We start from the raw sequence: 14,710 nt of genomic DNA on the forward strand, positions 1-14,710 counted from the left end.
CCCTCCCAGACTGCAGCCTCCCTCCATCATCTGGCCAACTGTCAGTGAGACCCCCTCTCCTCGCTGAGTAAGAGCAGTCAGGGAGATGCCATTAGAAGGTGGGAGACGCCAGGAGCCAGCCCACTCCAAGCTGCACTGCCCACATTCCCATCAGGATGCACCTTGCTGGGAACCCGGCCTCAAGGAGGCTGTGAGTAGCAAGCAGCTCCCCAGCCAGGGTTTCTAGAACAACAACATAGGCATTTTATTTCTTTTCATTAAGCTTCTTAGTTTCTTAGTATCACAATGGAATGATGAGAAAACAACAAAAACATGAGTCTTTGCAAATCTCTGACAAAGAGCAGAGATCTCAAGGCAATTGGGGCGGGGGAGGCTTGACAGAAGTGCCAGAGCAGTTCCGACGTCACATCTCTCCTTGGCTGGAATGGTGAGAAGGTGGCACTGTCGTGAGCTGTCCTTGGCAATTCTGCCCCATGAGCCACATGCGCCTGGTCTGCATGGGCCACCCCGCGGGATTTCCTGGTGCCTCCTAGTACCTGGCCACACACCCCTCCGCCTGCTCCAACGCCCTGGGAGCACCGTCCAGTGCTCAGGTGGACCCAGAAGCCAGCTCTGCTGGGCAGCGGCAAGATGTGGAGGAGCGGCAGAGGCAGGCAGCGTTGCTTGCGGTGGGAGAAGCCAAGGAGTGTGACCGAGGCCCGTCTGGGAGACATCTGTGGTGGAAGGTAGGGCTGGCGCAGGTGGCAGCAGCAGAAGTCCGTGTCCCCAGGCAGTAGCAGGCCTAGAGCTTCACAGTGCCAGGGGGCAGGCTGTCGTTGCAGAGTCTGTAGTAGCGCAGGTCGTTGACCAGCCTGTGCACATTCTGGGTGAATGAGGGCAGGTCCTGGAAGGCAGGGGCATAGCTGCAGCCGACAACACACCAGGTCACCCACCCACCAGACCCCAACAGCTACTTCCATCCCAGAGTGTGCACTGAAGATAGGGGAGCACTTTCTAAAACTCAAAACTTCTATTCACTGTTGCACTGTGTGTCACAGAGGCTCTGTGCCAGGCGCTGTGGGAGAAAAAGAACAGGAGGAATACGTCCCTAGGGCCTCTCGGGTGCCAGACACTGCTGCAATCAACATACAGACATCAACTCACTGAGTCCTCACCACAAGGCTGCCACCAAGCCCTACCAGAACCACTAGTCTAAGGACAGAAAGACCAAAGCGCTGCACCATGAAGAAGCTGGCCCCAGCTCACACTGAAGGGACCAGCACACTTGCTCCTGAGTCCAGCCCCTCAAACGCAGACATGGCTGTGGTGACAGCCCTCTTCTTCACCATGGCCCCTTGAGGTGACGCGCACACCGAGCAATGTCTGCAGAACCCTTACCCACGGGGCTCCAGGCCGCCCCTGCCACTCGAGAGCCACCCGAGCAGCAGCAAACACAGTCCCAAGGCCTGTCCCACTGGGCGCAGCGTGGGCCATGGAAGGCCCTGGGCCAGAAGTGAGGCCCTGACCTCCGCCGTCATGCACACGGTGAGACCCTGCTTTTTTTTTCAGTGTAGTTCCCGGTGAGGACTCAAACAGGCCCAGCAAGCCCCAGCAGAGCCATGAGCAGGACCAAGTTCATTTTCCTGCCCAACCACTATTCCTCTTCCAGAACTCCATTCAAAGCCTGCCTCTTCCCAAAGTCTACACAGATGCCTCCTATTTCCTGGCCCCAGCAGCCAGGTCAGTGCCTCTGTCCTGAGCAATCTGCTTCTGGGGAGTGTGTGCAGGCTCTGGGGCTGGAACACCCAGGTCTGCCTCCTGCTTCGCAGCTCTACCACTTCCAAGTTCTGTGAACTGCTCACCTTCTGAGCCCCCACCATCTGTGAAATGGGGGAGTAACAGGACCCACACTTCAGAGGCTTGTTAGAAGGCTTACTCGAGCCAAGACATGTCACATGCTTGGCACTGTGTGGTCCACAAAGGGCGCTGTATTGGCCTGTCTACCATGAAAGACTTGGTGAAGGCTGGGACTGGTGCCCCAGTTCCTGGCCCCGGGCTTGAGAAGCAGCTGGCTTCAAACACACAGTGCATGACTGAATGGAAGGTGGTGATTCTTTTATTTTACCCTCAAAAAACCAACTAAGGGATGTCTTTTAAATCAGTGGCTCCCAAACGCCAAACGAGAATTTCCTGGGTAGAACACAGAAGTCTGTTTCTCCATTTTTAATAAGTACCCCAGGTGCTTCTGATATAACTAGATTTTTTTTTTTGAGACAAAGTCCCACTCTGCCGCCCAGGCTGGAGTGCAGTGGCACAACCTCCGCTCACTGCAACCTCTGCCTCCCGGGTTCAAGAGATTCTTGTGCCTCAGCCTCCCGAGCAGCTGGGATTACAGGCGTGTGCCACCACACCTGACTAATTTTTTTTATTTTTAGTAGAGACAGGGTTTCGCCATGTTGGCCAGGCTGGTCTCAAACCCCCTAACCTCAAGTGATCCGCCAGCCTTGGCCTCCCAAAGTGCTGAGATTACAGGTGTGAGACACCGCGCCTGGCCTATAACTAGATTTTGAAACCACAGCTTTAAATCAAAAAGTTGACTGATATTGATGTCGTTAGAAGCTGATCATTAGGTATTAGGATCTGGCCTCTAGAAAAAGGAAAAAACATATCCAGGGGCTGAAGTGAACTGGAAGAGGCTTAGGAGAGAACAAGTCCCAAGAAAAGGAAGACCCCAAGACAAAGGAGAACAGGATGAGTCTAAGCAAAAGCTTCCCTGCCACACGTGGCAAATGAGGAAAGCAGGCGGCCAGGTTTGCACCAGTGAGAGCAGTGTGTGCATCTGAGCACTACGGTGGAGCCGTGGACAAGCTGCTTCACAGAGGACTCAGGTCAAGAACCCCAAGAGGACCAGGGAGAAAGCGATTTCTTTTCCTAATTTCATCAAGTATAAAATGGTACAAGGAAAAGTTCCCAGAAGTTCCTATCAGGCAAGAGAGAGGCCTGGTCACCTGACACAGGAAGAAGAGAACAGGTGAGCCCCATGGGGAAGGAGGTCCCAGGCACTGTCAGGCTCCAACAAGATGGCCTCATGGACACCAAGAGCCAGCAGCACCCAGCTCCCACCGAGGTGCTGCACGGGTGGGGACAGCCCACCTGACAGTCCCTGCACAGGTGGCAGCAGTGGGACAAGAGGGTGAGTATTAGGAGGGCTCCTCCCAGGACCTGGCAGCAACTCAGCCCAAGCTGAGCTGGGGCTGGTCTGGAAAGAGCCCAAGACAGCCGGGGAACCTGGGTCCCACCTCTAACCCTGGGGACCCAGAAGCGCAGCTCCCAAGCACCAACCATCTCAGCCTGAATGCAAGCCTGGGCACACTCCAATGCTGGCCCCACCAGGGCTCGTCACCCAGGAGGGAGAACGGCAGGGTCCTGGGTATGAACAAAGATGCCAAGACAAATGGAGGGGCTGCAGAGCCAGGAACTCGGGACCTCCATGGCTGAGACTAAGAACATACGTGCTACAGACACCAAGACTGGGGAAAAGGCTGTGCCCCTCAATCAGGCTACAGCACCGGGTCAGCAGGCATCTCGTGAGCTGCCGCCAAGCTGCAGGGTGGGCACAGACCACGCCCAGAGGCCTCAATGTGCCCCCTCCTTGCTGCACAGGTGCCAGGCTTGCGTGCCCACTCTGCCCTCCTCTTAGCCCGGCCTCTTTCTCTCCTCACCCGATCCATCTTGAAATTCCGCCCCAGCACACTTTTCTGGTTGGCATCCACACCATCACAGCTGGTCAGGAACTCTGGGAGGAAGGCGGCAAAGAAGCCATCAAAGTCGACTGAGGCCATGTTGTAGATGGCGATGCCAATCTCCTCCTGCAGAAGATCATGGGACTTGTGGACCAGGACCTGGAGCAGCACGTTCACAAACTGGAACAGCATGGCAGTCCGGAAGATCTTCTGCAGGCAGAGAGACCAGGTGAGCAGCAGCCAGCCCCCAGGGGCCTGTCCCGGGTCCCATCCACTTTCCGTCACACTCTCCAGTGAGTAACCTGAGGGTGGGACACAGGCCACAATGCCCCTGATGGAAGAATATTTCCAAGAGCTGGGGCACTTACCTTGTGGTACAGCTTCTGCTTGGTGTTGAGCGTCTCCAAGTAGAAGAGATTTTGTTTAAAAAGGTGGATGTCGGGCTGGAGAAAGGACTGTCCGAAAGCCTAGGAAATGAGACCACCATTTTATAAACTGCAAGACCAAGCACTTCTGGAGCATCTACCCCATGTCAGAAGAACAAGTGCCAGGGCCAGGGTACCCATTGTCTTGATGCTTCTGGCCCACCAGCTCAGACCTCTATGACGCTCCTCCTAAGTCTCAGAGTTCATGTTTTCCCCACCGGGCCTTGCTTCTTCTTATGGTCTCATATATACCTTTTTTAACGAACCTCTAGAAACCCATCACAGGACCTGGCTTTGAAGCAAGAAGCTCACACCTCTAGTCAAATCCCTCAGCAATCCTGGCAGACACCAAAGCCTGCCTGCCTGCTCCTGCTCAAGCCAAGCAATCCCCTCCCTTGCCCTCCTTCTCCTTGCATCCCCTGTCTCAAAAGCCACAAGCCCTACAGGCTCCTTCATGGAGCCTCCACCTGGAGGTTAAGCCTCTGCCTGGGGGCTAAGCAAAGTATTTTTAAACTGCTTTGGAATTCCTGGGTGTAAAAGTTACTAGTTCAGTCCAGGCGCAGAAGCTCAGTCCTGTAATCCCAGCACTTTGGGAAGCCGAGGTGGGCAGATCACTGAAGGGTGGGAGTTCAAGACCAGCCTGGCCAACACGGTAAAACCCCATCTCTACTAAAAATACAAAAATTAGCCAGGCGTGGTGGCGGACGCCTGTAATCACAGCTACTTGGGAGGCTGAGGCAGGAGAATCACTTCAATCCAGGAGGCAGAGATTGCAGTAAGCTGAGATCCTACCACTCACTGCACTCCAGCCTAGGCAACAGAGCAAGACTTATCTCAAAAAAAAAAAAAGAAAAAAATTACTAGTTCAGGGACAAAAAGAAACACCCTGCACACCAACACAAAGTGCCCTGCTCCAACAGAAAGAATAGAAAGTGACCATGGGGACAGTGGGGGAGGCCGGTGGTCTGCAGGACCCCCCTACAAAACAAGTGGTGACTGCTTTGTCATTCTGTCCCTGGGCCCCTAAGCTACCAGAGGAGGATCTTGTAATCCCTGCAGCAGGGATGAGATCTCCATGATGACCAATAGTTTCCACTTATTTACTGTTTAAAGTTAGGTTCATGGAAGTATAACAGAGTAAACTTTTGAGGTTTATCTTTCTATGAATTCTGACCTACCTGTGGATTTGTACCACCACCATCACAACCAAGACAGGACACTTCCATCACCTGGAACGTCCCCTCACACCCTCACCCCTAAGGCAACCACTGCTCATTATCTGTCCCTGTGGTTCTGCCTTTTCCAGAATGTCATAGAATGGCATGGGATCCTACCATGCATAGCCTTTGGCATCTAGCTTCTTTCACCTGACAGAATGCATGTGAAACTCATCTATGCTGCTGATTGTACCAAGAATCCATGCTTGCTTATTGCCGAGTGCCAGTCCCTTAGAGGCATGCTCGAGCCTGTTCATCCATTCAGCTGCTGGATACTCAAAGTGTTTCCAGCTTTTGGCAATTATGAAACAGCTTCTATAAACATCAGTGTACAGGTTGTGTGAACATGTGCTTTCATTTATCTTGGGTAAAATACTTAGAAGTGAGACTGCTAGGTCATACAGTAACTACACATTTAACTTTAAAAGAAACTGCCAAACTGTGAAACTATTCTCCAAAGTGCCTTTCACCAGCCCTCAGCGGGGACCAGGCACCAGCATGCCAAAGAAGTCTTCCAGGCAAGGACAGGGTTCAAGAGAAAGGCAGGGGAGGCGCAAACACTTGAGTACTGCAGACCTGAGGCCTCGCTGGGTGCCAGGGATGGGAAGGCCAGGGCAAGGGCACGTGCCTGAAAAGAACTGCCACACAAGAGTCAGTGAGTATGTGTGTGTGTGTGCACGCGCATGCGCACGTGCATGCCTGTGTGCATGCCTGTGTGCATGCTGTGTGCTAGTAGGGAGCTGGAGGGAGGGTGGAAATCCCTCTTGCTTCCCCATGAGGAAAAGCATGCACTGAAAAAACCAAAAGAGAGTCCCCTTGCTAGACTCAGATGAGAACGTCAGACACTTGAGTGCAGACCCTGGGAGCGTGCCTGACACAGCCACAGAGCAGGCTGGCTGTCTGGGCGAGGGGATGCCGTCCCAGTCTTCCACAGCAAGGGGTATTTAGCCCCCAGACAGTGCACTCTCTCCAATGGACAGCTGCATCTGCCCTGAAAGCGAATGCTCCCTCCCAGGGCAGTGTTTCTCCCAGTATGGTCAGAGTCAGAATCACAGTGCAAGTCTGGGGCCCTCCTGCAGAGACTCATATTCAGGCAGCTCCCCGCTAAGAAGGCCCTCGGTGACTCTGGCATAGGCAGGCTCTTCACACTTGGGGAAACGGCACTATGAGGTCAGCGGAACTGACGTTTATCAAGCATCTCCAAGTGTCATGCACTTTGTGTATGTCATCTCATTTAACCTCACAACAAACCTGTGACCCAGGCAACATTAGCTCCACTTTGCAGATGAAGAAACTGAGGCTCCAAGAAATTAATTAACTTCATCAATAGTAACAGGCAGAACTGAGCTTCAGACCCGAGACTGTGGGGCTTCAAAGACAGGACTCGCTGCAGTGGTTAGGTTAGAGGAAGTCACCTGGCAGCACCCCCGCCCCCACATTACCTGCATGATGGCACTGAACTGGGGCTCATTCTCCATCTGCTCCTCAGTGATCCCCCTCTGGACACTGGCCAGCACGGTGGACTTGAAGAAGTACCTCCAGTTATGATGGAGTGTCCGGAAAAGGAGCTCAAACAGCTCGGCCTTCACATCAGGGGAGGGACGCTGCAAAGACACACAGACGCTCAGACCTGCAGCTTGCGGAGCTGCTCCGGCCTGGGCCCAGGGCAGCAAAGATGCCTAGGAGACGCCTCGTGACAGCAAGCCGAGTGTCAACACTCCATCCACATGCCTGTCACTACCTGCACAAAAGACATCCAGCCCCTGGAGTCCTGTCACTGCCTGTGCAAAAGACATCTAGCCCCTGGAGTTGGCGGTTCACACCGCGAGTTCTTCAGGAGAGACATGGCCCACATTTGAGAGAGAATGCACGGGTCAGTGCCAAGGGCCCCTTTTTCTGATGAGCACTCAGCTTTTACACTAGAAAAAAGCTACCAAGTGGATGAACAATTAGGAGTATGGATTTTCTGTTCTATTCGACCTGTCAGATCTTCTTGCTTGTTCCTTTTCCCAGGATAAAAAATGCTGTCCCACTAACCTGTTGGTCTTACACAACCACGGAGGCTAAAGACAGACCCAACGCCTTAAAGCGATTCTGCTCCCCAGAAGGGGAGGGTTTAAAGAACACTTGGGAGCCAGGCTCTCTGGGCCAGTCTCCTCTTTCCCAGTAGCCAGGATTCTGAGAGGAGTTAGAGGAGAAGGGTCAGGCTCAGCAGTGTTTTCTCATTGACTCCAACTCCCCCAGTCCCTTATTCCAAATGTCTCTGCAGAATTCAAAATTAGAAGGCCCACATATATTCAGTTCGGCCTTGATTAAAATTAAATAGACACCAGGGGCCACAAGCATCCACAGAAGAAGCCTCATAGGCCCAGTGCATTTCGTAATGCACAGCAACCAGACCTGTCCCAGTCTCAGTTCAGACAGTTAAAGATTAACTCTTATTTATATGACTATTACCAAAAAAACTGAAATTAAATCTATACTTATTCCGGGTCTTATTATGCTGAGTGCCTGCCTATTTTCTAAGAAGGACAAAGGGCTTTCCTGTAACATTGAAAGGTTTGTTTGAATGGTTTCAAGAACTTGCCTTGTATCCTCGAGACCATGAATGTTTCTAATAGGAAAGTACATATGTTAGAATGTTTGCTATAGAAAACCAGAGTCTCTTAAAGGTATAAAATTTGCCGCAGGAGACTGATCTTAGCAACTGACCCTGTGGAATAACTGCCATGCTTACACTAGACTAGCTCCAATGAACTCGATCAATATAAAAACACTGTACCACACTAAAGGCCTTCTTCCTTGGGAGAAACTACTTTACAAGCATATTAAACTAACAAATGAACTTTAAAACACAATACATTTTCTGCGAAATCTCATTCCCTTCCCAATCTGGAGATGGGGGTGCTGCACAGGGGACCGTCTGAGCCCCTACCTCGGCAATGATGGGATACACTTGCTCCATGCACAGGGCGATGATGCTGGGGAGGAAGGGCTTGAACACCTGGCCTGGCTCCTGGACCACCACCTGCAGGATCTTCAGAAACTTCTCCACCACCCGGCAGCCTGTGCTGCCCTCGTGGAGGATGCTCTCGGCTAACTGCTCTCTACAGAGGAGAAAGCCACACAGTGAGCAACCACATGTTTCTCTGGGGGCCAGCATGAAAACCCATGCTGTGGCAAGTGCAGAACAGGAGCAAAAAGCCACACTTTGTTGCCAGACCCACTACTTCTCCCTTGAATCTGAAAACTATAGATGGTGGGTCTGTGCTTACCTGGTAAACATGTTGAGGAAAGTCTGTATGATTTGCTCAGTGAAAGGCACACCCATCTGTACTCTAAGGCCTCGAAACAGAGTGAGGAAGAAGCTCAGCATCTCATCAGTCACATCTGAGGAAAGGGGCAGAGATACCATCAGAGGCTTGCACACAGTGAGAACCAGAACCCTGGGCTTCATCAACCTACTCCTGAAATCTGCACTATCAGCTTTCTCTACAGCTTCCTGCTGGAAACATTTCCCCAACACCATCAGGGCCAATGACGGAAAGTGGAAAACGATTAGGGACATGCTGAGAAAATAGTTCTGGTATAGGGTACCTCCACCTGGTGGCTCACTACAGGAAATGAAGGTCATCTCGAACCCTCCCTCATTGCCCGACATCCAGTGATGGTCAGAGTTTCACTGGAGAGGGATCACTTTGTGCCCACACTGATGAATGCCAACTGGGTCAACACCTGAGTGCTTAAGCCATTTCCCCCTATGACTAATAATCCCTGCAGCTGGGTCAGGGGTTAAGTGGTTGAAAGTGGATAATGAAGGTGTATTTAGGTTGCATGGCCCTGGTCCACTAAATGGATTAATTGCAGAAAATACTGGTTACATATAGGGCAGTTTCACTTCCAGATCTCAACAATCATCTTGTGTAGTGTGTTTCAGCCCTAACTGCACGCAATCTGCTTGCAAGAGGCAATGAATATTTGCTGACTGAGAAGTGCCTGATATTTCTCTTGTAAAACTGACAAGACTACTATAATGCTGTCATGAGAGCTAGGCAAGTACATCCACAGAGCTAGAGAAGCCCTCTATCACTGACAGTGACAGACAAGGGTGAGGGGAACGATCTCGGCAAATGCACCTTGCCACAAAATAAGGAGAACTAAGCCAAAAAAGCTCTCTTGCCTTCTCTTGTAGGTGCCAAGGCCCATATGGAGAGCTCTGCTCACTTTTCCAAAGGGCCTTGGCCCTAGACTCCACAAATAAACATCACTGCCCTTTCCCCTCAGTACCGGGTTTCGTTGCACGGAACAAGTCAAGGCCTGTACTGCACCGACTCAGTGTGCTCTACAGATCTAAGTGGGTATTCTGGCCCTTGTTAGCACCACCCACCAGTGGGGCCTCTGGGCCAGCTCCTACCTGACTGATGGATAAAAGCTGGAAAGAGGGCCAGGGAGACCTGAACAGATTCCTGCAGCGACTGGTAGCAAATCTGTCGAGACTTGGTGGACTCCCCCGAGATATTCTCCACGATATCTTCTAAGACGCTGAGTGTCTGGTGGATAATCAGTTTGGCTGCAAATCAAGATGAGTTGCAGGTTATAAGCTGTCTGGGGAGAAAGCATGGTAAGAGGAGACACAAGGGAGAGGGAGGAAACTTGCAAAGGTACCAAGAAGATGATCACACGAGTCTCACTAAAGGAACAGTCTCTTGATTACAATATAAATTCTCCTCTCTTTATGTTTTAGTTTTTGTTTTTACTATTATTACTGCCAGGACTCCAGAAGCCTGGAATGTGTGTTGGGGAGAAGATGCCTGCCTGCCTGCTTGCTCAGGTTTTTGCCTCTGTTTTGCCTCTGGCCATTGGCAACAAGCCCACAGAAGAAAAAAGATAAATAAATGTACCCCCAGGTTGGGTGCCTTGGATTTAATCAAATCTAAAAGATGGTGAATAGACTGGTGAGAAAATGAGTGTCATAAGGTCACAGGCCAGGACGGACACATGCAGCTCAAACCTTGTCACTCAGTGGGATGCTACTCCAGCCCAGTAATCCCACAAAAACCTGCCATGCACATGTAATGGTGCTGGCTGCAAGAACAACCTGCCTGATCCATCTTTGGCCTATTAGCCCTGTAGCTTGATAAGGCATATAATTACTGTTATTATGTTATTGACAATACATAATGCTAACCCTGAGATGACTTTTGACTCCATATGGCACACAGGGAAAACAGATGTAGTGGGCCGCAAACAGGCAGAGGTCAGAGAGCCCTGGCTATGAACCACAGGTGACCATCTGAAGGCTATGTGCCATGGGCAGGACCCTCATCCGTCTGGGAGAGCCAACAACCCCACTCTGGCAGTGCTGCAGTGGGGATTAGAGACAAGGTCCTGAACGATGCTAGCAGTGTGCCAGCCATCTAAGAAGGTCCAGGACAGAGATGCTGCGATTGTTCCCAGCGCGAGTGGAGTCACACTCTTAAGATGCAGAGTTTCCCACCAGCCTCCCCAAAGTGACGCCCATGGCTCAGCCTGAGCCTAGCAGACTCAACCCTGGCGACCACCAGAGGCTGAACCAGAGCTGGGCTGAGAGCTGCCTCCCACTTGGCAGCAGTCTCTGGGTCCCCCGAACCCCAGTGCTCAGCAGCCTCTGTGGGACTGCCGCAGCTTTGAGGAAGGGGTACGGCAGAAAGAAGACATGCTCAGGAGGCGGATGGAGGCAGGCCTGGCCCTGCTGCCCCTCATCTGAAAACGTGGATAGAGAGCATCGCCCCACTCACAGGGCTGAGGATGAAGGAAGACGCTTCTCGCCACAGGCCTGGTCCTGGTCCCCCAGTCACAGTGACACTGGAGAGTAAAGGAAAGGCTCACCCACACTGCTGAGCAGGGAGCCGTCCACAACTACAAGCACATGGACTTCTACTCAGCTAGGAAACTGCACTCAGGGCAGCCACTTCCTCAAGAACGCACAGGCAACAGGGGAAGCAGTTTAGAGCAAAAAACCAACAGTCAAGAGACAAAAATCTGAACTCTGGCATTTAAGGAAATTCAAACGAGGACAAAAGATGTATTTAAAAAAATATACAAGTCAAAAATTGAAAGCACTATAAGTATATAATAATAGGAGAATGGGGTGGGTAACTGTTATACTTCCATGAGACAGGACATTATAAAACCATTAAAACCTTTTTTCTTTTCTTTTTTTTTTTTTGTTTTCAAGAAGAGGCAATGCAGCAAAGTGGTGCAGAACACAGGAGCTGGAGCCATTCAGACCCAAGTCCAACTCTTGACCTCGCCCACTTTCTCTACAGTCCTGAGCAATTACACCTGCCAAGCAGCTTCCCAATGGACAGACTGGCAGGCCCTACTCCCAACAGGCATCCAGACTGAGCATCACCAAGGATGGGACAAACAGAAGCAATGCAAGAGGAAATGCGAACACGAACATGCACCACTACACCACAACCTATGGAAACTAATCAGGCAAAACAAGACTAGGAGACATATGACAAGAAAACAGGCCTGGACGCTTCAAAAATGCCAATGTCACGAAAGACAAAAACTGGGCATGCTCTTCTGGATCAAAGGAGACTAAAGAGATATAACAACCAAACACAATAAAACTATCCTAGATTACATCCTGGATTTTTTAAAAGCAAAAAAGAACAATTTGGTAACAACTGGGGAAAGTGTTAATGTGGCTACATTTTAAATAACATTATTGTACCCATGTTTAATATCTTGTTCTATATAGATACAAAGGTTAAGTAGTCAGAGATGAAGTGTCAATTATCTGCAACTTAAACAGCTGGCTTTTAAGAAAAAGTGTGTTGCAGAAAAAAGCACAAATGTGGCAAAACATTCACAATTAGTGAATCTGGGTGAGAGAGATGCAGTTGTTCATTTTCTTATTCCTTTGGCTAGTCTGTAGGTTTGGAATTTTTTTTTTCAAAGTATAAAGTTGAGATAAGAAAAATGAAACTTTCCAACCTTCATTTCAACACTGTGGAATGAGGATAAGACATACCTCACAGGGTTACAGGGTTACACAGGAAGTTACATGAAATAACGTATACAAAGTGCTCAACCCGGTGCCTGCACACAGTCAGCATACTGAAGACGTCATTCACATACTACACTGCAAACCCTTTCAGCACACAGTGGCATCACACTTCTCTGCCCTCTGAGTTAAGCCAAGGCCATGTAGCTGGCTCTGGCCAAGGAAATAGAGGTGGAAGTAGTGTTAGTTTCAGGCAAGACCTTTAAGAACCACTACGCAATTCACCACAATCCCTTCCAGAGTGAACACACTGAAATGGAGCCTTCCACAGCCTGGGTCCCTATGTGACCTCCCCACTCTGCTGACCCAAGCTGGACATACAGTACAAACAACATATCCTTTTTCTTCTTGTATTAAGCCACTACGCTTTTGGAGTTGTTTGTTACCACTGAGCATATCCTCGCCCATGCAGACCAACATAACTCCCATGTAAGATAAAGTGCGGAAAGGAGACCATTACACGTGATAAAGCATGACTCCGCAACAGCTGGATGCAAGCCCTGGGCAAGTTCCTTAATCTTCTAGACCTCAGCTTCCTCATGCTAATCATCAATCAAGATCCTAACAGTACCGAACTCATAAGGCTAATGTAAGAACTGAATGAATTACTGATTTTTGAAAAATACTTAGAACCAGGAAGAGACCAACACCAGATTTTGAAAGTTGATACTGGCATAGCCAGAGACTTGACGATGGATATAAAATCACCAAGGCAAGAGCCTAGTACACAGTATACCCTCAATATGTCAGCTACTCTCATCCAGCTATGTAATCATGAAGCATATTTTAAAATAGAAAAGGGAAGGTAAGAAGGAAGCATGGTTAAAATGGTTACTTTCTAAAATATTAAAACTGGTCAGATTTAGGAGTTACTTTTTCCTTCTTTGTATTATTCTATTTTAATGTATTTGTACAATGCACATATGTTAATCTTCCTAGTTATAAAAGTAGTGTTTTTTAAAGAGTACAGTATTTATTACTATTTCTGACATTTCACAAAGCATTTTTGCTGACATTCCATAAATGGCACCATCTAATAATGTTCTATTATTTTCTTTTTGTGAAAGGAGATCGTATTTTTAAAATATTTCGGTACTATTCGTTATTTCAAAGAGATATTTCCTTATTCATTTTTTTCCCTCTTTCTTTAATATAAACAAGCAAACTTCAAGTGCCATTTTTTAAGAAACTAAGCTCTTTCAAAACCTCTGGAAGATCTGTATTTGGAAAAAGGTTGAAACCAATCTGGAAAAACAGTTCTTGAGCGCATTTTCCCAGCGTGTAGAGGTGAACTGCTTTGTTTGCCTACACAAGCATCTGAAATAGATCAATAACCACCTTAAGATGTATTTTATAGACAGAAGGCACCATCACCAGTGTCTTCCATTTCTTCTTAGGGCTCCAGCATTTTTTACATTTTAAATAAGAGAAGGGACAGTTTGATTCTGGAAATAGGTCTGGCTGCTGTCTTAACTGAATTCCAAAGGTAGCAGGATCCCACCCCCGAGTGTGACTTCCTGCTCAGCCTCTGTGGGACTATGAACAAAAAAAATTTACCTCAGGAGCCTCCGGGGCAAATCTCATCTGCCACAAAGAACAATGCCTGCCTACCTCCTTCCCCAGCTGTCCTAGCCTAGGGGTCACTTACTGTCATCCAGTGGCATCTTTCTCTGTGGGGCAACAGCACTGGGCTTCAGGTTGCGATAGTCCCGGGAGAGTGCAGAGATGAGGCTGGCGTGGTTGATGGAGCGCACGGGCCACTGCTGCTCATTCTCTGGAAGGTTTGGCCACGGAAGCAGCAAGATGTTAGAGAGGGCTCGGCACACCAACACCTGGGCCTACAAGAGACCCCAAAGGCATCCATCAGAGGTCAGAGCCAAAGACCGTGGAGCGGCATGCCCAACACAGCCTTCAGCACCCGCTGGCTGCACACCTGGAACCCTAGCCCCCAGGCTCGTTTCTTATAACCTGGGCAGGGCCTTTGGTCCAACCGGAAGGCAACTTAGGGAGGAAGATGAAATGAAGTAATAGCACCATGTCTAGGTCTAGCATAACCCAGAGCCAACCTCAATCATCATTCCTGGAGCTCTCGTTTCCTCTCTAATCTGATACTTGAAGTATTAGAGAGGGAAAAATCACACTGCAGACACTGAATCTCAGGCATTGTTCAGCTGGTGGCTTCTGAGTCCTCTGAGAAGCTACTTAGAGCAGGACTTGCAGGAGAATCCGTGACAATCCATGCCCCTAGCACCAGGTCACATCCTGCAATCACATCCTGGTGCCCTCTGG

General features: G+C 49.6%; 1 protein-coding gene across 7 annotated transcripts in view; it reads right to left on the reverse strand.

Moving 5' to 3' along the window:
• Nucleotides 1-219: 219 nt before the first annotated feature.
• XPO6 (exportin 6) overlaps nucleotides 220-14,710 on the reverse strand; it is a 114,019-nt gene continuing 99,528 nt past the window's right edge. For 5 of the 7 annotated variants that reach the window (XM_016929685.4, XM_016929689.4, XM_001138416.8 and 2 more), the window contains 8 exons: nucleotides 14,070-14,259; nucleotides 9,779-9,934; nucleotides 8,640-8,754; nucleotides 8,300-8,471; nucleotides 6,807-6,968; nucleotides 4,091-4,189; nucleotides 3,702-3,932; nucleotides 220-883 (listed from right to left, as the gene is read on the reverse strand). In XM_016929685.4, the coding sequence (XP_016785174.1) occupies nucleotides 782-883; nucleotides 3,702-3,932; nucleotides 4,091-4,189; nucleotides 6,807-6,968; nucleotides 8,300-8,471; nucleotides 8,640-8,754; nucleotides 9,779-9,934; nucleotides 14,070-14,259 (1,227 nt within the window). In that variant the 3' untranslated portion in view covers nucleotides 220-781. Of the gene's footprint in view, nucleotides 1,055-3,701; nucleotides 3,933-4,090; nucleotides 4,190-6,806; nucleotides 6,969-8,299; nucleotides 8,472-8,639; nucleotides 8,755-9,778; nucleotides 9,935-14,069; nucleotides 14,260-14,710 lie in introns of all 7 variants that reach the window. The other 2 variants (XM_054669057.2, XM_016929688.4) reach the window with 1 other exon arrangement.

The sequence above is a fragment of the Pan troglodytes genome, chromosome 18 (assembly GCF_028858775.2).
Source record: "Pan troglodytes isolate AG18354 chromosome 18, NHGRI_mPanTro3-v2.0_pri, whole genome shotgun sequence".
Taxonomy (NCBI): Eukaryota; Metazoa; Chordata; class Mammalia; order Primates; family Hominidae; genus Pan; species Pan troglodytes.